Raw genomic sequence first — 24,522 nt, 5'->3', positions numbered from 1 at the left:
GGTGATGCTGTGGGCGTGGGTTAGCTGATGTACCAGCCAATGGCAATGGCCCCAGGTTCCATGAAACCACGTGGTTGACTAAACTTGAACACTATTGCACAGATGGGTATTTACTGCAGACAAGAATAAAGTGTGGCGGATAGCCCCCTCAAGGATCACAATCTAGGTGGGGCAGATGATATCAAGATCCCAGTAGAATGTTGGCTTAGACCTTGCTTCTCATCTGCCCAGTAAGGCTAACAACCAGAATGGGTGTGAAGTACGGAGATTAGATCAGAGTTTTTGAGCTTGCAAAATGGCCTGCAAATGATATTACCTCCTCCATGGTTTATTGGGTTAATTTCCACTAATTTGTTAAGCAAACTTCATTAGTTATAAGTTTAAAATGATGATAGAAATATAAACAAAAAGAAGAGAATAAGTGTGTGGTAGCCTTGGCAGGAAAAGTGGTCCTTATTTTGAAGAGTTTTATCCTCCTTTCATCATCAGAAAATGCTATATTTGATTTAAGTACATGTAACACCTCTTAAAGCCTGCCACTTTCCAACACAGATGGCTTATTTGTTTAACTTGGCCATTGTTATACAAACATTCCCCTGTCGGCAAGATAAATTTCTTGAGAAACATCTCGTTTGGTAAACCTATTTTAGAGTAATATTTTATTTTTATTTTAAAATTATTTAATTATATGATGATACATTATATATGTATTTAAATCGTATATTAAAAATGTGACAATTAAGAAAAACTATTTTCTCTGTAATTAGGATAGTTATGTTACTATAAATATTTACTTTTAATTCAATTAAAATATATATAAATAGATAAAACCATATTTAAATCAGAAATTTTCTCATATTTTTATTTGAATATAACTTATATATAGTCTTATATATACATATAAAGGATCATTAAAAGAGAGATGAGATAGACTATCAGAAAGAATTTTATAAAACTCATGAAAACAGTTACAAAAAATACGTCAACTCTCTTTCATATATGTTTTTTTTGGGATATATTTTGTAAGCATCCCAAATATCTACACTATGAGTGTAGATTTTTTATGTGTTCGACACAACTATATTAAAAATCTTGTATCTTATTTATTTAATCTTTTATACTTTTTTAATATCTTTTTATAATAAATATCACGATCTTATTAGATACACATTATTATTATCATTGCCTAACCAGGGTAAAACTCAAAATTTTGTATTTCAATTAATAACAAAAAATTTCATCAAGACCATGAACCTTTGCTTCAACCAATTAAATTGAGTTATATTGGATTATATTATATCACTTCAATTGTATATTAAAAAACTATAAATACAAACCCTAGTCACATTATATCTTGGTTAAAGCAAATTCTACATTCTCTCTCAACTTTTATCAAATAATTCTCTTTATTTACCATAGAGGAAGATTATTGTTTAATATTGTAAGAAATGTGTAAAACTATAATTATGAATTAACCAATTTATTGGAGTTATAAGTATAGAGATTGAAACTCGTATTATATAAAATCAATTGACTTATGTTAAAGTTTAATATCTCATACTTATATATAATTTATTTGCATTATATTGATTAAATGTGAGATTTTAGGATGTATTGTCACTTGTATCTGAGAACACTTTAAGCTTTTACGTTTGCTATTTAGCTCATACTCTAATATCATATTGAAATATATATTAAATTTATAAGTGTAAAAATTGAAATTCGTATTACACAAAACTAATTGGTTTGTGTCAAAATCTAATCTTCCATATTATACATTACAAAAATAACACTTTCACCCTTATATAATAACATAGTTCAACCATCCCCACCTTACGAAAAAATGCAAAAAAATTGAGGACATAATTTTTTTTTTTAACAAGGATAATTTTACTTAATTCATGTCATCTTTTCAAAATTAAATTAATCAAACTAAATAAATAAAATCATTAATATCATAAAAAGGGTTACAAAAAAATTTAAATTTATACTCTCATACTTGACATCTAACTCTTTTGCCACTCTATAATATAATTGACCGTACGAAAGCATATCCTTATTCACCCACACTTTAAAAAAGAGATGAAGATAAAAAGGTGTAGGGAACAAATATACACATCTATATAATGCGCTGAGACGCGGCCTGCCGTAGCATGAAATCAGCCTAATCAAAATCGTGTGGCCATCTTTAGCCCTTATTCCAAATTCGATATGTTTATTTTTCCAATGAAAACAAAAGAGAATTACCCCATAGCGAAATGGCTGTCAATTCATCACAAAAGTAGGACGAAATATTTTCAGCTTTCTTGACTCGCTATTGTGCACTCAGGATTCAGGCACTTGTTAGCTCCAACTAAAAATCGTCGGTGAAAGCAGCTAATTAAAGATGGCCATATCAGAGTTGGACAATTCCTATCTGCCAAATCAACGCCAAGTGCTTTATTACGAGAGAAGTGGGCATCTTTCTTTGATTTGCACTCCATTTTGCACTACTTTCTCTTGTATTTTAAGAGATTCCCTTGTATGATTCATGGGCTCAACTAAGCCATTGGGCTTACTTTAAAAGTGCCATTTAACACTTGCCCAATTTGAGGGTCCATAGTGTTTGGTATAATGCAAGAGGAATAGATTCTATGAGCCCAAAACACTTATTCTCACATAAGGTTTAACGTATTTACAAACTCTCACCCGTAAGATTTTAAAAACCTAAAAATCTACTATTTTATTAAAATTTTCTATTAAGATTAAAGATAAAATTGTTATTTAACCAAAAAATTTAAAATTTATCTCTTTTTTCTTTTTAATTTAAAAAACTAACAATTTCTCTTACCCAAAATTTGAAATATTGTAATTTTCTTTTTAGGGTTTGATTTTTTCTAATCACATTTTCTGGCAACCAATCGGTTTCTACCATCAACCAACTTTCTATGCGTCTCCCTTCCTAATGGTTTTTCGCATGAAAACCACTTAAAATTCAGTCAAAATGCTCAGATAATATCTTACAAATTTATGTGTTGTCTAATCGTCTGTGCATTGATACACGATTAGACGGCACACAAACTTGTTAAGTAGCTTTGAATTATACTTTTTTATGGAAGAGATTTGTATACAAGAATGTATGGTTTTTACAATCACATTATAATTCATAATTTATAGTGAAAAAAAAAACACTTCAATAATCTGTTAAAGTAATTTTGATGTTTCTAAGAATATGAGAATTGTTATGCAGCAAAACAGTTTAAAATCAATGCATAAATAAGAATGAATCTGAAAATATATAGTGGAAGTCACTATTCTAATCGTATATGTGGTGATTCTTACTAGTTTGGTAGATTATCTTCTGTAAAAACTTTAATTGATTCACATCCTTTCTTCTTCTTCTTTAGAATTTAGTTTTCCCAAAAGAAACAGAGGGGACGAGAAAAAACTTTATGCAGAGTAATTTTCGTTTCTAAACTGACTCCTTTTTATCATTCTGGCAAGTTTAGGTGGAGGCTTACAAGAGAGAACTACTTGTTTTAGCAAGGCCACTCCCAGAGAGACAATAATTTTAAAATTTTTCAATCAAATAATAATCGATGTTTATATATGTATTTATATTCATTATTTATACATAAAATTATATTTTTAGGTAGACCAAGCATACCCTTAATTTAAAAAAAAAGAAATTCATAGCCCAGTTGATTAAAAAAAAAAAGGACAAGTTTTAGCGGTGCAGATGTAATGTATTGAGAGAAGAAATGATAAATAGGAAAGAATGTTCCTTTTCTTTGTGTAAATAGCTACCGTGTAGTTCTTTGTCCTGGTTTCAAGAAAAAGTTGCCACTGAGTAAAGCTGTTGAGACTTCTATTTCAGGTGGTGATGGTGTGCTATTGTTCTTCCCTATGGCATTACTTCACTTTTACTCAGCCTTATGCCTCACTATCGTTCATTTTGTTCTTCATTTGAAGCTTCTCTTTCTACATTTGCCCTTTTGGAGCTGGAGATTGCATCTTAAGCCTCACACTAAGTAAGCCTTTTGAACCCATTTCTTCTTTCTGTTGTATGTTTCTTTTTTGTTTTATGTAGTTTTAGTTTTTGGTTGTTTTAGGACTGCCATTGTCAATAGCTTTGCAGCATGCCAATCCTTATTAGTGTCCAAGGAGGACAAAAAAAGTTATGATTTTTGTACAATTTCTCTAAAATTTTCCTTTTAATCTTTAACTTTATGCTAGTACTTAAAATTATACATTAATCTTTGCCAGTGAAAAACGTGGAGCTCATATAAAAGTTTGTTCATGAAGGTCTCAAAAAGTGGAGTTCATATATAATATAAAAGTTCGTGTATGCTTTACAAACTGAATCATTTCTATTTTTTTTTAGCTGGTATTATTTCTATGTAATGCTTTTAGAGAATTAGTATTTTTGTTCATTGATCAGTGCTCATAATGAAAATTTATTTTATTTTATGGCACATTTTTGTTGAGATTATTTTCTTAACGAAAAATTTGGGTTTTGAGTATGCTTCTGTTACATATGGCTATTGCTCATAATCTAAAAATATCTAGTAAGACATATTCTGTGAGGGGGAAAACTGAGGTCCTGAATCCCAATTCTTGCTGCTTCTACCTTTTCTTTGCACCCATTTTATTCTTTTTAACAATTGATCCAAAAACTTTCTTCAAAAACTTTCCAAAGGAATGAAACTACATACAACTAATCAACAATAAATGAACATACAACCAGTCTATGACAAAACTTAATGTTAGAACATCAAACTTGTACTGGCCTTCTAATTTGTTGGTTATCTCACAAGTTTATTGCACTAAAGATTCTCTTAACATTAACTTTAAAGCTCTGGCATTCTGAATACTATGCTTACAACAAATGAAAAATGAAATTCTTATATCGCATTTTTAAATTCGATCTCAACTTCTGTTTATGGTACGCTCTATACATCTTCACTTTCCTTTCTATTTTTTCACCCTCTTAACTAGGATTTGAAAGTTTTTAAAAAAATTTTCACCAATTGATTAGCAAACAATAGAGGAGTTGCGGAGGCTCCCCTCAGGAAAAAATCTGGGCCACCACTATGTATATGTACACACACATTTATACTTTGTAAACGATACAAGTTGGTTATAATTACTGTTTGTGAACATAATTTACATGCATATGTAAAATTAATTATGTGTTCTAAAACTCGTGCAGTAGAATATAAAAAAGCAATAAATGTAAATGAGACGAATCATTCTTTATATTACTCAACTATAACCATAGAATACATCTAGTTATAGTTTATATGTTGTTAGTTGGTATTGTTTTGATATGTGTTATTTTTAACACGTAGAGAGTTGACGGTGCTTAGATGTGTGATATGTTTATGTATGTTAGTAATTAATCTCGTCATGATGTGGGTTAGGGGTTGCGTATCACAGGTCAATATTATCGTCATATGAGTTAAATGTCATAGTAGGGTATGACAAGTCGAATGTATAAGTTTCCTTTTGTAAGTTTGAGAGGGAACAAACCCCTCGACCTAGGGGCACCTTGCCTATGGAAACGGGAGACAATCATGTGAGAGGTTAGTGATTGAGAGGGAATTAAAGTCCCTACTGATTCTACTGAGGTAATGATATCAAACATTTGGATCAATGTTTGGACATCATTAGTAAGGCTACCAATGGTGTCATTTAGTTGTGTCATCATCTCAGGTTTCATATACTATCTTCCAACTAGGAGACAAATTGGTTTCCAACTATGGGATCGTGTGCTCTTAGAGGTGTGTGATTATGGTTGGGGTTGGCTTCGGTAGTCTAACTATTAACTATTATTGATGTTATTTTTTTTTTGTGTGGCATCAAAAAAAACATTTAGTTGCAAAATTTATGAAAAAATGATTGTATTTTAGTTGAAAAATTAAAGAGTTTTTCAATCTCTTCTTTCTAGTTCTAAAATATTGATGTAGAAAATTATATCAACGAGAAGTGCACTAAATAATGATGAAAGTTGGTGTAAGAGACTATGAATAATAAGTTGTTTTTAATGTGATTCACCTTACTACTCAAAAGCCTACGTCAATGGTTATGTCATTTAAGTAAATTTTGGTAAAGTTACAGTATAAATGTAAAAAATGTTATCCTTAAGCCTTTATACAATCTTAAAAATTTAGGATAAAAGACTTGGGTTACATGCGTAGTTGAATACAAAAATAGTTATACAATAAATCTTGATAATTTTCCTAAGTGTAGAATGATCAAGTGCTCTCAAAATGATAGAAAAATAATTGTATTCCAATTATAATTGATAATATCATGGAAAGTGATCTCATAATAATGGGAAACAACAATTGTATCTTAAGAAGATTGTAACTACGGTAGAGACTGAGAAGTCTTATTGTTCACGCTATTTTTGAATATAAATGCTTTTACACATGCCTTGAGTCAACTCGCATATAAGCAATACATCCGATTGTTGAGCACAACTTCTCACCATTTGATGGCTAGTTACCCCTTAGGTACCATTGTGTCAAATCTATAAATTTGACCAAAAAGGAATTTCGACTGGACAACATGCTTCATAATTCGACCCGTCATTTTAAGCAGAAAAAACTAAGATGCTCAGCCAATTTGGTCTCGGTTGCTTTATTAGCCATACTAGGTCCCAGTAGAACCTAGGACTGATGTTAGTATTCCCAGTTATAATCTAATCGTATACATGGCAATAAGGAGAGCGTAAGGTCAACAGAGTACAACTATTAAATGACAATAATCAGCAAATGAATAAATAAAGCAAGTATAGAAAACGCTAAATTTATAAACAAAAATATCTTACTAGTAGTTATGCTAAAACAAAATGGGTATTGCCTGATTTGTATAAAAATTGTAAGTATTATATAGAAGCCTCATGTATATACTAGGTCATCCATGGCTGCAGAGGATGAAAAGCAAGAACCTTGAACTGTGGCCATCCAAGGGAAAGTAGATAGATCACATCAAGAGGTCCTGATGTTGAGAACATAGAGTGATGAAGATTAGATGAAAGTTTATTCAAATATGTGTAGTCATTATATAATAAAAAGTAGTTGCTAGTGATGATATTCTCTGCATATATGAATATGAGTTAGTGCCCCTAGTGGGTATAAACATAAAGCCGCTTTGTGATAATATGTGCACACCCTTTTCTATCTCTCTCTCTCTCTCTACTACTGCAGGAACCTGCCTTTTCATTATGGAGGTCATATTACTGCTGCACCAAATGATCTTCCCAATCATCCCATTTATAAACTTCTCCTCTTCCTCACTGCCTTGGTTGCAATTGCAACAACTACCTTAACTACCTCTGTTTCTCTGGAAATGGCTCTCTACTCTATTTTTTTCCTTTTTGTTTTACTTGCCCTGTTGCCTCTTCCTTTACAGGCCATCACTGGTAACCAGTCTCAGTTCTTCGCTCTCATGAAGACCTCTCTATCAGGAGATGCATTATCTGGATGGGATATTGATGGAGGAAAACATTACTGCAGTTTCTCAGGAATTAGCTGCAACAAACAAGGTTATGTGGACAAGATTGATATCTCCGGTTGGTCACTTTCTGGTCAGTTTCCATCCGGTGTATGCTCTTACTTGCCACAGTTACGTATTCTTCGTCTCGACTACAACCATCTCTATGGAAACTTCTTTGACAGCTTAGTCAATTGCTCTTTCCTGGAGGAGCTCAAAATGAAATATGTGTACCTCAAAGGAACACTTCCTGATTTCTCACTGATGAAATCTCTCCGGATACTAGACCTTTCATATAATTTCTTCACAGGCAACTTCCCCATTTCATTGACTAATCTTTCCAATATTGAGGGGTTTAACTTTAATGAAAATCCTGGATTCAATTCATGGCAACTTCCGGAGAATATTTCTCTGTTGACAAAGCTCAGAGTCATGAACTTGGGGACATGCGTCTTGCATGGTCGAATCCCACCGTCAATAGGGAACATGACTTCTCTTACTGATCTTGAATTAACTGGGAATTTTCTCACGGGTCAAATTCCTCCAGAGATTGGATTGCTGAAGAACTTGCATCAGCTTGAGTTATATTACAATCAGCACCTTTCCGGCGCTATACCTGAGGAACTGGGAAACCTGACAGAGCTCACAGATTTGGACATGTCTGTCAATCAATTGACAGGTAAAATTCCAGAATCTATTTGTAGGCTGCCCAAGCTGCGAGTCTTGCAGCTTTACAACAATACCCTCATTGGAGAAATCCCAACTGCAATTGGAAATTCAACGACCTTAACTATGTTATCACTTTACGAAAATTTTCTGACTGGAGAAGTTCCTCAGAATCTGGGGCAATTTTCAAGCATGATAGTTCTTGACTTGTCAGAGAACCGACTATCAGGTCCACTTCCAACTAAGGTCTGCAATGGTGGTAAACTGAAATACTTTCTAGTCCTTTCAAACATGTTTTCTGGAGAGTTGCCTGCTAGTTTAGAAAAGTGTTCGTCTCTTTTAAGATTTCGAGTCAGTAATAATCGTCTGGAGGGCTCAATACCTCAAGGTATTTTTCGTCTTCCTCATGCTTCAATCATTGACTTGGGTTACAATGGTTTCAGAGGTCCAATTGCAAAGACAATTGGAAATGCTAGAAACTTGTCCGAATTGTTTATGCCAAACAACAAGATTTCAGGTGCCTTGCCTCCTGAAATTTCTGAAGCTATCAATTTGGTGAAAATTGATCTCAGTAATAATTTACTTTCTGGTCCAATACCTTCAGAAATCGGAAACTTAAGGAAGCTAAATTCACTGATTTTGCAAAGCAACAAGCTGAATTCTTCCATTCCCAATTCACTTTCTTCTCTAAAATCTCTCAATCTCCTTGATCTTTCCAACAACCTCCTCACTGGGAATATCCCAGAGAGTCTCAGCAAATTGTTTCCAAACTCTATCAACTTTTCAAACAATCAGCTTTCTGGTCCAATTCCTCTTTCTTTAATAAAAGGGGGTTTGGTAGAAAGCTTCTCAGGCAACCCAGGCCTCTGTGTTTCAGTCAATGTTAAATCATCTGATCAAGATTTTCCTTTATGTTCCAAAACTTACAATCGAAGAAGGTTAAATTCCGTGTGGGCAATAATAATTTCAGCTGTTATTTTTTTCATTGGACTGATCCTGTTTGTGAAACGCCGACTCAGTAAACAAAGAGCTCTGATGGAGCATGATGAGTCTTTATCTTCATCGTTCTTTTCATACGATGTAAAGAGTTTCCATCAAATTAGTTTCGATCAACGTGAGATCTTTGAAGCCATGATCGAAAAGAACAAAGTGGGACAAGGAGGATCTGGGATAGTGTATAAAATTGAATTGAAGAGTGGGGAGACGGTTGCAGTGAAAAAATTATGGAGCCAAAGAACAAAAGATTCTGCTTCAGAAGATCAGTTACTTTTTGACAAAGGTTTGAAAACTGAGGTGGAGACTCTTGGAACTATCAGGCACAAAAACATAGTAAAGTTATACTGCTACTTCTCAAGTTTGGACTGGAACTTGTTGGTTTATGAGTACATGCCCAATGGAAACCTTTGGGATGTTCTCCACAAAGGATGGATTCAACTGGATTGGCCAACTCGCCATAAAATTGCATTTGGTGTTGCTCAGGGTTTGGCTTATCTTCACCATGGTTTATTGTCACCGATTATTCACAGAGACATCAAGTCAACCAACATCTTACTGGATGTCAATTATCAGCCTAAAGTGGCAGACTTTGGGATAGCCAAAGTTCTACAAGCTAGAGGAGGCAAAGATTCCACCACCACAGTCATTGCAGGGACCTACGGTTACTTGGCACCTGGTAGATTTCTCATCCAACTCTAATCATCATTAAATTACTGAATTATTGCACGCATTTTATTATTGGTTTCAATGGTGCTTGCAACAGAATACGCATATTGCTCAAAAGCAACGACCAAGTGCGATGTGTACAGTTTCGGAGTGGTGTTGATGGAGCTAATAACAGGAAGGAAACCAGTAGAGGCAGAGTTTGGAGAGAATAAAAATATCATTTACTGGGTTTCAACAAATGTTGACTGCATGAAAAGTGTAATGGAGGTATTAGACAAGCGATTATCGGTGTCATTCAGGAACGAAATGATTCAGGTTCTGAAGATCGCCATTCTCTGTACAAACAACTCACCTGCAGCTCGCCCAACAATGAATGAGGTTGTTCAGTTGCTGGCTGAGGCTGACCCTTGTAAATTCGACACTAGCAAGTTTTCAGATAAGACCAAAGACTTGTTCAATGTCACTAAAATAAAGAACCCATCAGAATTTTAATAAAAGGAGTATGATTGGGTTTTAGGTGAAGTAGTATAGAAGAACAGCACAGTCTATAGAAGTGTCGAGAGACTTTGTCATAAAGAGCAACTTTGGTTCTCTATTTTTATCTTTTTTAGTAGATTACTAATTAAAATTAGATTGTAGATTCTATCACAAACTCCTTTTTCTTTCTTTTTTGTTTTGTTTTATTTTCCTTGTAAGCATTTGAGAAATGTATATCACCTTATCTGCTTTATGGCAACGCATTTCATCTATATTGGTTAGACACCCACAAGTGAAGTCATTTTAAGCTTTTAAGAGCTTTTCTTTTTTCCCTCTTTTCTTTTGCTCTTTATTTCAAGATCAGATTAATCCTCAGAAAAGAGACTCCTAAAGAAAAAGGCACATATCCTGATGAAAGGAGGAGGTGTATGACTTGCAAGAGGCTTTTTTTTTTTTTTCATTCAAGTGGGTTTCTGATTCTGATTTTCATAATTAAACCGTGATTCCTAATTTCATATTGACAAGGCCCACTTCACCCAAACTATCCACTTGAAAAATATATAATGGCCTAATTGATTGATGAGCATCTTCGTCTCTACATATTAGTTAAGGGACAGGGGAAAGCAGAAGCTTTTTTCTTTTCTCCCTGTTTCTTTTTTCTTATATGAGAGTTTGATTGATCTGTGGAATGAAAATCATCAAGCTAGAGGTAGTCCAAGCTTGTTTTACCGTTGATAGTGAGCAATGAACCTTTACTTAAAAGTCGGAGTTGTCTTCTAGAGAGTATTATGAGTGAAGCACAGGATTCTTCCATAAAATCTCCTAGTACTACTGTAAACAGCATCGATATCAAATAGTGACATTCCAAACATTGTACAAAAGCATTTCTTCGAAAAAAATAGGAACATTTGCACTTGTTGGCATCTGTGTATGCATAATAGCACTCTCTGATTGGTTTGCGGGGTCCCCATTACCATGGAAGAACAAGATTCATGAAGAAATATATGATTTCTTTTGGCCTGGTGGAGAGCCCATAAACAAAAGTAAGAAGGAAGTTCCTTTCCAGGACAGATTTATCCTCCTGTACACAAGAAATTCATCACCATCAACAACACCAAGTACTAACTAAAGTAAAGGTCAGTACAGTGTTGATTTTTTTTTCAAAGAATGTTGGCCCTTTATGGGTAACATTGACACAACACAGAAGCTTCTAACCATGACTTTCACTGACTTACAGAGAATTTGCTATAACTGTTATCAAGACTTGAATCTGTTCACAGCTATGGATTGCCAATTGGAGGATCATTGTAATGAAATTTGAATAATAGGATAAACTCCGCAAATGGCAAACAAAGAAATTCAAGATAATGATTATAATAATTATGGATTAGAACAATAAATACAATCAAAATAACACCGTGAATGTCTTTTTTTTACATTTGCACCACGTTGCGAAATCCTGCCCCTTTAAGACTGCTATGCTACTTGAGAGTGATATGTTGGTGGTGAAAATTGAACGAGACCTGCAAACTTTTTGATTTTTCCAAAACTCAAAAACAAAACTATAATAAAATGTGTTTATCTTAACTGTAGACCTGACTATTAGATTTAATTTTGTTTGAGAACTTTGGGATTAAACGACAAGTGCCCTTTGAATGGTTTTTTTTCTTTTAAATCATTGATGCGCAATTAGTCTATGTTTGACTAAGGAGACACCACTTCTCCAAAAGGAAATACAAAGTTAAGATGAAGAATAGGCATGCACAGGTGAAATAGATACATTGAAATTTGTTGAGATATGATCTTATGCAATATATGGAATTTAGTAAAATTGAAGATGTAACTGTGTAGGAAACTATAAAGAGATTGATATTTTGAATATGGTTTGATTTATTAATCAAAAATCTATATTCATAATTATGTTATTGATGTCTCTAGAAAGAATACTAACAAAATATTAGCGGTTATTATATTAGAATCGTTGATGTCTACTAAAGAATTTCTTTTGAAATTTATATAATATTTTATTTATAAGACGAGGTGGATACTTTCATATGTTATACCTCAAAGTTAATGTTGTGAGGCTTGAGTTGTGATTTGCACATTGTCGATCAATATCATGATACGAGTTTTACTCTATGTATCACATATTGACACCATTGTGATGTTATACTACAGAAACTTAATGTCTTTATGATATGAGTCATTTGCTTGAAGTAAATTGACCTTTACACATTAAAATTTAGCTACACCCCGTAAATTGATGCTATTGTATTATGAGTTTTCTACTTAAGGTGAGTTAAACTTTTTACCTTGAGAGTTGTTTGCATGTTGAGATTTGACGTCTTTACAATGTGAGTTAGTTTTTGCTCCTAGAAAGTTGTCACACATGGTAAGTGTCCATACCTTGAGGGGGAGTAGTAGGTCTATGGTGTGATAAGATTTTGGGTCCTATGCTTTAAAGCAACTTGTTGTTGTCTTTGGTGGGAGAGCCCATGAAGGAAAGCAATAGGTTCATAGCGTGATGCACATTGGAGAGGACAACAATAGGTTCATAGTGTGATGCACATTGGAGAGGACAACAATAGGTTCATAGTGTGATGCATATTGGAGAGGATTATGGGTCCTCCACTCTAAAGCACCATGTTGTTATCCTTGTTGGCAAAGATTAAAGATGGTTATGTGAGAGGTTCATGACCTTGTGACTACCAATAGTTGAAAGGGGATTGAAGTTTTTGATCTCATTATCAGGGTAACATTATCAAATAGTTGGATTAACCTATTTATGGTGTTGGTCAAATCATGAATCGTGTTCTTTGGTTGCACTTTTGTATCAGGTGCTAGTAGTTATACTTAAAGCTATGGAGAGAAATTGTTCTTCAAAAGTAGGTTTGTGCTGTTCTTAAGGGAAAAAGTTCGTATTGATTTTGGTGATTTAACTTTTTAGAGTCATCTTTGATGTTCTTACATGAAAAATCCTAAGAATGATGATCTAACCGATATTAACAAAAATATATATATATAACTTTCTTCAATTTAATATTTTTTCCACAAGAGATCACTGAAAATTTTATTGGAGCCGATGAAATGCTAAATTATGTTTCAGGGTTAAGTAGAGCTTAATCGAGTCTTACCTCTAATGTCCATTTTTTTATATGAAAATTTATAGCAATGAAAAGTATGCAAGATTAGAGACATGACCTTAAGTGAAATACAAAATTTAGCAAGATTAAAAATGTAATTCAATAAGAAGTTGTACAAACAAAAATATATTTAACATGGTTTGATCCATTGCTTCAAAACCTACTACTAGGATTATATTATTTATTTTTTTTAAAAGAATTATAATAAAATATTCATAAAAACAGTTTATGTTCCAAAAAGGATCCCTTTTATCTCTATTTAATCATTTTATTTATAAATCAAAAGATAAAGTTTCATTTTTTATCGATTACATTTTATATTTAAATTTAAATTTAATTCTTATTATGTTTTATAGGAAAATTACATAATTTTGATTCTATAAGAAGTTATTACTTTTAGCATCGAGATTAAAAAGGAATATATTTCACTAGACCTCTCTCTACGGGCAAAATGTTTCTACCCGTATGCTAAGTTAATTCACATGTAAAATACGTGTATGGTCAATGTCTATGTAATACATCCTTGTAGATTAGCTCGTTGTCTTTTTCTAAATGGAGGAGTTTGGCGGACGGCATTTCTCAAAGGAAATATGCTAGCATATAAAATTAGAAGTCCAGGAAATTGAACATGAAATTTGGTAGCAACAGCATAATCAATTGGAAGAAAAGAGGTGTCCAAATAAGTGAGGTTTTAAGGCACAACAAGAGGGCGGCTAGTTTGTTACTCTACTCATCTACCCATTTCTTGGAGATTTCATTCTCTTCTTATTGCTTCTGTCAATAATTGAAGGCCAAATAACTATTTTCCACTCAAAGTTTGGTGTATATCCCACTTTTCATCTGTTAATTATTGAAAATTTAAATATCTATTTATTTAAAAAATTTTACTATTACTATTAGAGATAGAATTATTATTTAATAAAGATATTTAAAAAATTAAAAATTTATCACATTTACACCTCCAAGTTTAAAAACTAACATACCCCATTTAAAGTTTAAAAAACTTAGATTTTTATTCTAAAGTTTTTCTAGTATATTGTTTATGGTTAGAGACAATGACAATGACAACATTCTCCTTTTCTTCTAAATTTTCTCTCAGTCTTGCTCTATTTTTAATCCTCAACGATATAAGAAATCGATCGACAAAGATGACATCTCGTTATCCTCTCTCAGACGATGATGACTCATCATCTTTATTTGACATTTTTATCTCTAATAAAGACGGATCATGTTTTCATATAAAGACGAATAATTTATCTTCATCAACCAATTTTTTTGGTTAATGATTGCAAAAAATAAAACGTGACTGAATAAGAAGTTAAATTTGTATTAAACCTCGGATGGGACGGAGTCATTTGGCCATAATTTAAACATAATTTTTTATTTTTTAAATAATATTAAATATTAATTTTTACCCCTTCCATCTGACTCAATAACAAAGGTGACAAGCATATGACGTCACATTGAACTTTAAAAATCACAGCACAGTTGTGACTCGTCAAGTGCCTGCCTGCCCGCCTGTTACTGTAGCATTAGCATCTCTTATTTATTCTTAACAATATATATATATATATATATATATATATATATATATATGTGTGTGTGTGTGTGTGTGTGTGTGTATATTAATTATTGGGAGACAGTAGAGCACAACAGTGTGAGTAAAAGGGTTACATAAGAGAGAGACGAAACGGTGAGTTTTACCAGAAAGAAAGGAGAAAAGCTGAAAATGGCTTTTCACCGGCCACCTCTAAACCAAATGCAACTGCCTATACCATAAATTGCTACCCTTGCTAAACCAGACTGCCTCTTGTTCCTTCCTTTGCCTACAACTTTTCTCTGAAAATGCAAATGGCTTTCCCTTTTATAGTTGGAGTTGAAGAGCACATGTCTTTATTCTTCTATGACCAAACTGCCCTTGGTCATCAAGGTGTAATCTCTGCCACTCTCTGCCTTTGTAAATCGGAGGCAATTTTGATGCATTCAAAGATGAGTCTTCAAAGAGAGATAACAACAATGTAGCTCTCCTTTTTCTCTCCCTCTGTGTAGAATCCTTTCTTGTGTGGATGAAGGCAGACAGGATGGAGCCAGGCAAAAATATATGTAAATATAGTTTCTTTGAAAAAAAAAACATTTTTTATTTTTAGTTTTTCTTTTTAATTTGAAGAGGATGAGGACCGAGGAGCATACTATTCGTCATCGCACATGGGTGGTGGTTATGGGACACCGAAATGCTGAGGAGACGGTTTGTGAAGCTTTTTTGATGATTACTTGATACGTATGTATGCGAAAGCGAACATGTTCCTTTACTTTTTTAATGTTTGATGCCCAATGCTTATACCTTATGGTGATAGTGATGATGTATGTTTCTCCATTTTTCGATTACTTCTATATATCAGCATATTTATCGCTTCGGGTTTTTTTTTTTAACTATGTATTTATGCTTGAGCTGCCAGTTGAAAAAATGGAGAATATTATTGGTATTCCCATTTATTGATGTCCTTAGCTTTGAAAATTTGTAACACCTCACAACAGAACTGTTCCATTTTGATCATAACATCTTTAAATTTTCGTTTTCATTTCTATTTTTTGTTTGTTGCAGCATTTGACTTGCTTCCATTGATTTTCGTTCGTCAACTAGAATGACAAATGAATGATTATTGCCGTTGTGATTTTCTTCTGGTTTCGTAAAAGTAGAAAAATTGATCATTTAATTCCAGATGTTTCTAAGGAATGGAGTTGGGAGTTTTACTCTTGTTTGATTAGTCTTGTCTTATGTTTGCTATCCATCTGGTTTAATATTGGCGTTCCTGCTGATTTATACTGTAATGATTAAAGGAGAAGTTTTTAACATGGTTTGAGGTGTTGATTCAAATGAGACGAGTTTTGTCGATGTATCACGGAGATGCAAATCTCAAGCGCTGGGCTATCATTCCTTGTGGCCTTCTGACTTTTGTTGTCATGGGCATATTCGTTGTAGCCATATTTCAATCTTCCTCAGGGTTTTGTAGGAGATAATGCTGGCAATTTGCTGAATATCTTTTTAATGTAGTATGTGCTTAAACAACAGTTGACCGTTCTGTTTATCCTTATGAAATTGGTTTGTTTAATTGCCGGGGCTGACCTCTTCTAGTTTCATTGGTATATTCCTTTATTAATGCTATATCCTGAACCATAAGCTATTAGAAATTCTTTCTAATCATGGCTTTGAAGGTGTCTAGAGTATTGGTTTGTGACTTTGGTAGGTCCGTAGAACTTTTTTATGTTCACAAGCAATATGTTGCATAACTTGTTATAATATTGGCTTTTGTTATATGTATGTCTTCACTTTGTACCCTTTCTGATCATGGCTTTGAAGTTGTCTGGAGTATTGGTTTCTACTGGTAACTAGTTGTGACTTTGACAGGTCCGTAGAACTGTTCTATGTTCACAAGCAAGAAATATTTTGTTCTGATTTTTGTGATATCTTTTATAATGTTGGCTTTTCTTGTGTATGTCTTGACTTTTTACCCATTCTCCTTTAGAAAAATTCAGTTTAGTGGATCAGGTTTTGTATAGATCCCTTTTCAATAAAACTATATATACACACTTTTGACCACATAAATAATATGTTATCATATAATCTGGTGAATCAATGATAAGGTAACAGTCAATCACATAAATAACATATCATATATGTATTCAAAAGTATGTACAGATAACATTGCTCTTATCTTTTTAAATCCAATTTCTCTCAAACTGAAGGATGAATTGTACATCTATTATTATGAGGGAAACTGTTTTAAACCTCAATGTTGTTAACTGCCTCTAGATCATACATTTTAATTTGGTTCAGACAGAAATGTTAAGCTGTTGGGATTTCAAGATTATGAATCATGTCATCTCACTTGCTCTGTTCTAATTGTACATGTTTGTTTGCCCTTTCATGAGACCTTTGCTTTGCTTAGCAAGTTTTTTATTTAAAAAAAAAAAAAAACTTATTTCAATTGTTACAATTTATAGCCAAAACTCGGTCATACAAGTGTAATAGTTGCTTAATGTCTGATATGTTTTCTTGTCATTTAGTAATTGCTGCAGATTGTACATTACGTGATTAGGGTTTCCTCTATTGCAATTTTATTTTACAGCCAAGGTTTTCTTGTTTAGTCCTTGCTACCATATGCCTATAGTATCCAAGCACACCTCATTATAAAAATTCCAAGGAGGGTATACTTTTGAGATCTCTTTTCTTGGTTCTTCTATTAAACATGAAAAATCTTTTTGCTTCTTTTTATTTTTTACATATGGTCTAAAGAGTGTGTCAACTTCAGATATTCCATGGCTGAGCCTTATTTCCAGCTGAGGCAATGAAACTAGCACTTGCTTATGGATTATAAAACCTGACTAAAATCTGGTACTTTGGGTTGATAGTGTCAACACTGTCATATGCTTGAATCACCCATGTTATTTTCAGACTTTTCTAATGTAGCTCCTGGTGTATATATAATCTTAATTGCATTTGTTGGAGTGTGTAATCTATTATTTCTCTGCCAAATGGGTTTGAAAGGCATACAATGTCTTGAACAGACAGAAGCAAGACTTCAAGATAATGGGACAGCTTGTGTTTGTGGTTTTATAGTGATGTAGTAATCTGCCTGCAACAAGTCTTAAGATGGTTGGGATATAATTAGCCATTGTATTATTCTTCCTTATTTCACAACTATGATGTGGTCTGGGCACTATAAGCATTTATTCGAACATCTGACTTGTTATTTCAGTATTACCATCAATCTGCAAGTGGTAGGTTGTATTTAAATCCAAATTTGTACCTAGACACACTATGCAATCTAACAATCTCTTTGATCTGAAGTAGTAGAGTCCTTCATCGATATGAGCTGCACTGATTTTGTTAAATGATCTACAATCACCTAAATCGCGATGAAACCATCATGAACTTTAAAAAGTCCAATGAAATCCATCAATATATCCTCCCCCCTTCACGTAAGGAGTACTAAGACATTTCATCTTTGTTGAAAGGTCACTAGTAATCTTGAAAAGGTAAATTATATTTTCCACTCAAGTTGTCCTCTCTTCAATGCTTAAATAACAAACTTTCCAACAAAATTATGAAATTTATCTATAAAAAATTAAAAATTATTTTAATTTACCAAAATTTTAAAAAATATAAAAATTAGTCTTTTTCCTTCTCCTTTTCACCATTTCTCTTCTTCTAGTGACACTCTTAATAAAATGAAAAGTTACATAAATCTTGGTGAAATGGTGAAAAAGAGATGGGAAAAGACCAACTTTTATTTACGAAATATAATCCTGTTATTACAGTACTTTTCATTCACAGAAATTTTTGACTTACAGTTCTTGGCCAGAGCTGGACTAGCTCCATCATCCTTTAATGCGGCCCAGTTTTTCTACAAGGCGATTCTCTATCTCCATTCTTTTCTTCACCATCATGGCGTACTTTGAAACAAGTTTCTGGTCTCCAGCAGCCACAGAAAGCTTGCAATTGAGAGATGTCTTCTCCAAATTGTCCTTGTACATGCTGGAGATTGGTACAAAACTTCCCTTTTTGCTGCACAGATAACCATGAGCAGCCCTCAATGCAGCTCCCAGGGAAGCTGAATCTGTCAAACAAGAACAAAGGTTGATACGTCATGGAAAGCAGAAAATTGTAAAAAACAAGTATACAACTGGTAAAATGAGCACGCAGAATAGGAAAGTTTCACAGGCAACCTTTGAGGGAAATGATATATTTTTTTACTGCAGGATCTTCATCTGCTATATTTTGAATTTAAAGAAAAGCATTTGTTTTGTCCAATTAAGGGCTATAAGTTCGGGTAAAAAATCTAGTTGTGTTTTCTGGGTTCAGTTTCAAACAAGATATTGATCATGACAAACAATGTAAGATGCAAGAACCACATACCAGTTCTCTGCACTGTATACACATCACAGCCAAATATTGATGCTATACAGTTCAGAATACTTTTATTTGCTGATCCTCCACCAGTAGCTATGATTCTTTTTGGAGGAGATGGCATCCCAAATCTCTCTGCATGAGCTCGCATTGAGAGAAATTGGCCCTCAATCAAAGCCCGGACCTGTACATGGATTTGTTTGATTTTCTGAGAAAAGACAGGTTGGAGAACCTAGCAGGTCCATGAAAACAGATTATTGAATACTACTAACCTCAGAAGGAGGCTCAAATTCCTCAACTTCAACCTCTTTCAAGCCATCCAGAGTTTCTCCAGTGAAATTTTCCAGAATGTAGCGATGGAAACCAACTTAATTTACTAATTAGAGTCAGTTTATTATTACTAGATGCATTTTTATATGATATCAATTAAAAAGTTACATAGACAAGGGAGCAAATGTAACTATTGATTATCAATCACAAACTACTTTTGCAATACAAAACAAGCCCCCAGAATAATCACTTGGGTCCAAATTTAATGTGCCAGGGAAAAACAGGCCCTACTTATTAATGTTCAATAACATTAAGAGAAAAAACAGGTATGAGACTAATTCCCTTAATTGGGGTTTTAGTATAGATTGATTCAAACCCATATGGTACAGCTTATGCCCTTGAGCCTATTGTGGACATCTGGTCCACTGCTGTAACTCTTTTTTCATCAATACATATAATTTGTTTTGTACAAAATAAATTCATGTCTTTTGTTGGATTTTAGTAGGAGAAAAGCCATAAATGACAAGCATTGCTGATGTATAAGTACATGTAATAAAGAAAAAAGAAAGACTTACCTGGTAGAGGAGGAAGAATTTCGTGCTCTGTGTAGTAGAAACCCATCTTGCCACCTATATGAGGAATGAGAGTGAGTTAACAAAGAACAGATGCAGCAACTATCAAGAAAGGTAAATGGAAGAATGCAATTACAAACCATTTAGAGGCAGTGTTTGATCCAGAAATTTATCAAAAACTTCCCAAGACTTCTCTGTGCAGCGGTTACGCACATCTTAAATTAAAGTTTGGATCAGACTGCGAACTTTTGTGTGGCTTTCATTAGAATGAATTTATAAAATAATAATAAGTTTTACCTTCACGAGTCAGAGAAGCATTTTTATAAACCAACATTACCATATAGCCTTTTGTGTCCACAGGATTAGGAAAAACATGACCCTCTAATCTAGGTTGGGGATCATCGGTGATCCCAAATACCTAAAAAACCAGGATCAGATTTGAAGTAGAATAAAGTGTTCAGAGTCAAAAAAACCAAAATAAAGCTAAACTGTATGAAGACACCACATTATATCTCATATAACAGATGTGAATTGATTGCTGATGGTCTACAAGAAAGAAAAATTTAATTTAAAGGCATTTGAAAGGCTGGATAAATTCTTACAGTGTCACTGGTGCCAAGACTAATAGCCAGATCTCCAGGAGTGCTTAGCGTCAAACCTGCAAGTTCAAGGAACTTCTTATTGACAAAAGATTAAGAGAAAAACATATCAACATGTGCTGAAGAGGAGGATTGGCAAGATAAAAGAAGAAATTAAACAATTTCAATTTAAAATTTTGTGTAATGTAGCTGCAATATAAGTCAAATGCTGGACAGGGTTAAAAATCTATTTTAGAAAAGAAATACAAAAGAAAAAGGCATGCAGGGCTGTAATCACATTGTAGCTATTGCTTCACATATGCCTGCCTTTTATATCTACCACAAGTAACATTGACCTAATCCAAACAGACACTGTTTAAAATAATACATGAAATGGGTTACCCATACGTCTTTGTCCTTTGTTTTCTACTGTCACTAAGGCAGAGTCTATAGCAGATGCTCTTTACCTCATTATACTGTCTTAAGATTTTAGATTTTTTTAGGCTATGTGAAATGGGCACGGATATTGATGTGCAGGTCCATATGTACAAGTGCCTGGTTTGTCTGTCTCTTGAATTTAATTATCTCGGAGAATCCTGTAGGCATAAGAAAACCTATAATATCTGTGTAGATAGAAGTGTGGTAAGATGAAGCAAAGGGTCTTCATATTTAGTTCCATCTCCCTCTTAATTTTTTTAAAAGACCAGTATTTGACTTATTTAGAGCCCTGTACCTTTTTCACCTATATACAAATACAAGGTAGATGATGACAAATGAAATATCTGAATAAGCTATAAATAAACATAGCATAAAGCCATGCTAGTGGTATAGAAACCAAAGATGTAATGTAACGGCAACAACAGAAAATGGAAATTGATGATGAACTGGGTAATTAAATGACATACATGATATTGAAAGGAAATAGCAGAACTTAAAGATAATGATAATCGTGAACCTGCTAAACTGTTAGGGTTGTCTCCTGACCACTGAACAACTAAACAATTCTCATTGAAATGATACCTGCAAGAAGTTAACATAGTTAGATCCATAAATTAAAGTACTTGAGCAGAAAGGAATCACAGGTATATGTGGATTAAATCAATTACTTTAAAACTGAAACTTTGTTGAAAGACTAGTATCATGGCACACAGTAATTTTTCTATTCTTAGTTAACCAAGTTTTCGGGCACAAAAATTATCCCTAGCCATATCACCCACAAATTTGCAAGGTGCAGAGATGCACAAATGGGCTTGCTCCTGCCATTTTAATAGCAAAGCATATCTTTAGTAAATGCCGTTATTTTGCACTTTTGTATCACAGTGGAGATTTTTAAGACAACTTTTATGATTAGGTGTTCATTGGGTTTATTTTTGGGCCTTAACATATTTCATGTTCACTTAAGTTGACAAGATTTTCAAACGCATCCATTTCCCTATTACAGTAATCTCTCATCCATGTACATTTTCTCAAGCCAATAAACAGAAAAGCAAGACGATGAGAAAAGCTTAGCCAGTGAGTGGGAACACAATGAAAATCTCAAAAAATTATAACAAGATGTTAGAACTATCTAACATTCTGCCACTAACCTTTCCACAAAGTAGGGAGCAATACGACCTGCAACAGCATGGGCTGGGGCTATCTTTCCAAGTTTTTTATCCAGATCTGGTGCTGTAGCCTGTAGACAATAAAACTCAACAAATTTGAGCTAAAATGAAGCAAGAAATCTATCAGAGAACGATGAAACATTATTTCATCATAAACACTACATTTGTCACATTTTTGGGGCAAAGAATTAGAACATGACAATAGTCACACTGTCACAGCAAACCTCTAAAGCTATTGTAGACCATTTTCTTTGCTTGATATCCATCAAGTTCATCCCAGCACCATCAGTTTCGTCAATACAAGCATAAGCCCCAATCAGGAGGGATGCCATAAAAGAGCTCACTAGGGAAATCCTCTCAGTATTCTCATAAACTTCCTTCTGCGTTTCAAATATCTTCTTAATCTGGGGTCCAGTGTATCTTTCATGAGCACGTGACCCTGTAAGTTTAGACAACTCCAATGCACCACCAACAGCCCTCTCTATCTCCCTACATTGAATGGTGGTGCTGCTATCCATCCATACAGGAGATTCATTAATTGAAAACGCACTGCCAAACTGATCAACCAATGGCTTCGTTGGATCCAGGGAGGATACAACTGCAGAACTACCGTTCTTCCAATAAACACTACCATGCTGCTGTCCACTACCAGAAACAGCAGCAATTTTTGAGAAATCTAATTTTGATTTTGAGAATTTTTGAAGAATGAGATCCAAAGCTTCCACCCACATCAAGGTGGGTGAAACAATCCTTCCATTAACTGAAGGATCTCTATAAACTCCACCTTTGGTCTTGTAGTGCGGCAAATCAGAGTCAAAATGAACTAGCTCTGAAGTAACAACGTTGAGACTGAAGTCCAACACAGTAGCCTTTAAGGACCTTTAAAATTAACAAACAGCTTAAATCAATCAGAATTCCATACAATACTGATTCTACACATAATTCTCAGGGGAAATTAACAATCAGAGAACCATCAAAAGACTGACAAACAACATGTTCAGTCAATAACAAGACGGACTACTTCACAAGTTTCATACTATTCAGATGACAAATAAAGAAACTTAAGAAAATTGAATAATCTAATTACAAGAAACACAACTGAGAAAGACTTACTGAGTAGAGCTGTCAAATCCAAGGAAAAAAGAATCATGTGGAAGAGAATAGTCCTCCATTGCTTAGGTTTTTCCCTGCTTGTATTGTAGTTTTTATAGTAAAATGAGAATAAAACGGGTCTTGATATTTGAATAAGGTCTCTGAAATTTCCTCCTTTCCTCGTATTTCATAAAATCAACAATTACCCTTTTATTTAGATTTCATAATTTGGCAAATGAGTCAGATCTACGATAAGATAAGGAAGAACAAACAATTTGGATAAATGTATCCGTAACGTTACAACGTCATCTCAACCAGAAAACGAAAACACCGATCCGAATCCTTGGTACAATCGAATCTTAATGCGTAAAAACAAATTTTCTCGCCTAAAAACATCTTTCAACCATTAAAAAAACTTTCTTTTTTAATTTTATTGTATAAAAAAATAGTTTTTTATCAAAATTAAACATTTTAAACATATAATTTAGAGCAATACTATGTGTACCCATTTTGGGTACACAAATGTATACACACTCATATGTGTCATTATATGATTGGTTATTGTTTTATTCTTAATTTAAAATCATCCAATCACATGATGATACATATAAATGTGTATATATTTGTGTACCCAAAGTAGGTACACATAATTTTATTGTATAATTTAATCCTTACTAAATTTAAAAATTTATAAATGAATGTTTAAATTTTTTTCAAATTTTCACATATTTCAAAATTATATGACCATAATAATTTTAATATAATATTTATATTCATAATTTGTCATATTCAATTCAATTTTTTGGGATGTAATTATCATTTTTGAAACTATTAGGGATAGATTAATATTTCAAAAATTTATAAAGTACCCTTAAAACTTTTTTCAAAATTTCAATAACCCTAAAATTTTTTTAAGAAAACTCTTAATATTTTAAAAAGCTATAATTTATAATTATACAACTCATTTTTTTAAGAATAGAGGAATAAAAGGTAAGAATTAAAAAAAAAAAGGAAAATAAAAGAAAATTTATTATATAATTTAAATAGTCAAAAGATTATTTGTAATGTTTG

At 33.3% G+C, this 24,522-nt stretch overlaps 2 protein-coding genes across 2 annotated transcripts; one reads left to right on the top strand and one right to left on the bottom strand.

Annotated features, from left to right (window-relative positions):
* Positions 1 to 6,907: 6,907 nt before the first annotated feature.
* LOC123229066 (receptor protein-tyrosine kinase CEPR1-like) lies at positions 6,908 to 10,556 on the top strand. Its single transcript, XM_044654638.1, has 2 exons — positions 6,908 to 9,817; positions 9,905 to 10,556. Exons 1-2 carry the CDS (start codon positions 7,336 to 7,338, stop codon positions 10,297 to 10,299), a joined length of 2,877 nt encoding a protein of 958 aa, XP_044510573.1. The 5' UTR covers positions 6,908 to 7,335; the 3' UTR covers positions 10,300 to 10,556.
* A 7,988-nt stretch (positions 10,557 to 18,544) lies between these two features.
* LOC123229324 (xylulose kinase 2-like) lies at positions 18,545 to 23,824 on the bottom strand. The gene is made up of 11 exons (XM_044655073.1): positions 23,473 to 23,824; positions 22,584 to 23,238; positions 22,342 to 22,430; positions 21,711 to 21,775; positions 20,780 to 20,835; positions 20,475 to 20,595; positions 20,318 to 20,392; positions 20,181 to 20,234; positions 19,608 to 19,702; positions 19,345 to 19,519; positions 18,545 to 19,045 (listed from the first exon to the last, which is right to left on the bottom strand). The coding sequence occupies exons 1-11, from the start codon at positions 23,529 to 23,531 to the stop codon at positions 18,807 to 18,809; spliced, it is 1,683 nt and encodes a 560-aa protein (XP_044511008.1). The 5' UTR covers positions 23,532 to 23,824; the 3' UTR covers positions 18,545 to 18,806.
* Positions 23,825 to 24,522: the final 698 nt, after the last annotated feature.

This window comes from Mangifera indica, chromosome 11, assembly GCF_011075055.1.
Source record: "Mangifera indica cultivar Alphonso chromosome 11, CATAS_Mindica_2.1, whole genome shotgun sequence".
In the NCBI taxonomy this organism is placed as follows: Eukaryota; Viridiplantae; Streptophyta; class Magnoliopsida; order Sapindales; family Anacardiaceae; genus Mangifera; species Mangifera indica.
The sequence above is the reverse complement of the archived record's forward strand: the minus strand, read 5'-3'. Positions and strand labels throughout refer to the sequence as shown.

Coding starts and splice junctions, on each gene's coding strand:
- LOC123229066 (XM_044654638.1), top strand. CDS start 7,336: ATGGCTCTCTACTCTATTTTTTTCCTTTTTGTTTTACTTGCCCTGTTG. Junction 9,818..9,904: donor CTACGGTTACTTGGCACCTG/GTAGATTTCTCA, acceptor TGCTTGCAACAG/AATACGCATATTGCTCAAAA.
- LOC123229324 (XM_044655073.1), bottom strand. CDS start 23,531: ATGGAGGACTATTCTCTTCCACATGATTCTTTTTTCCTTGGATTTGAC. Junction 22,431..22,583: donor GGTCTACAATAGCTTTAGAG/GTTTGCTGTGAC, acceptor TATTGTCTACAG/GCTACAGCACCAGATCTGGA. Junction 20,235..20,317: donor TCAAACACTGCCTCTAAATG/GTTTGTAATTGC, acceptor TTCCTCATATAG/GTGGCAAGATGGGTTTCTAC.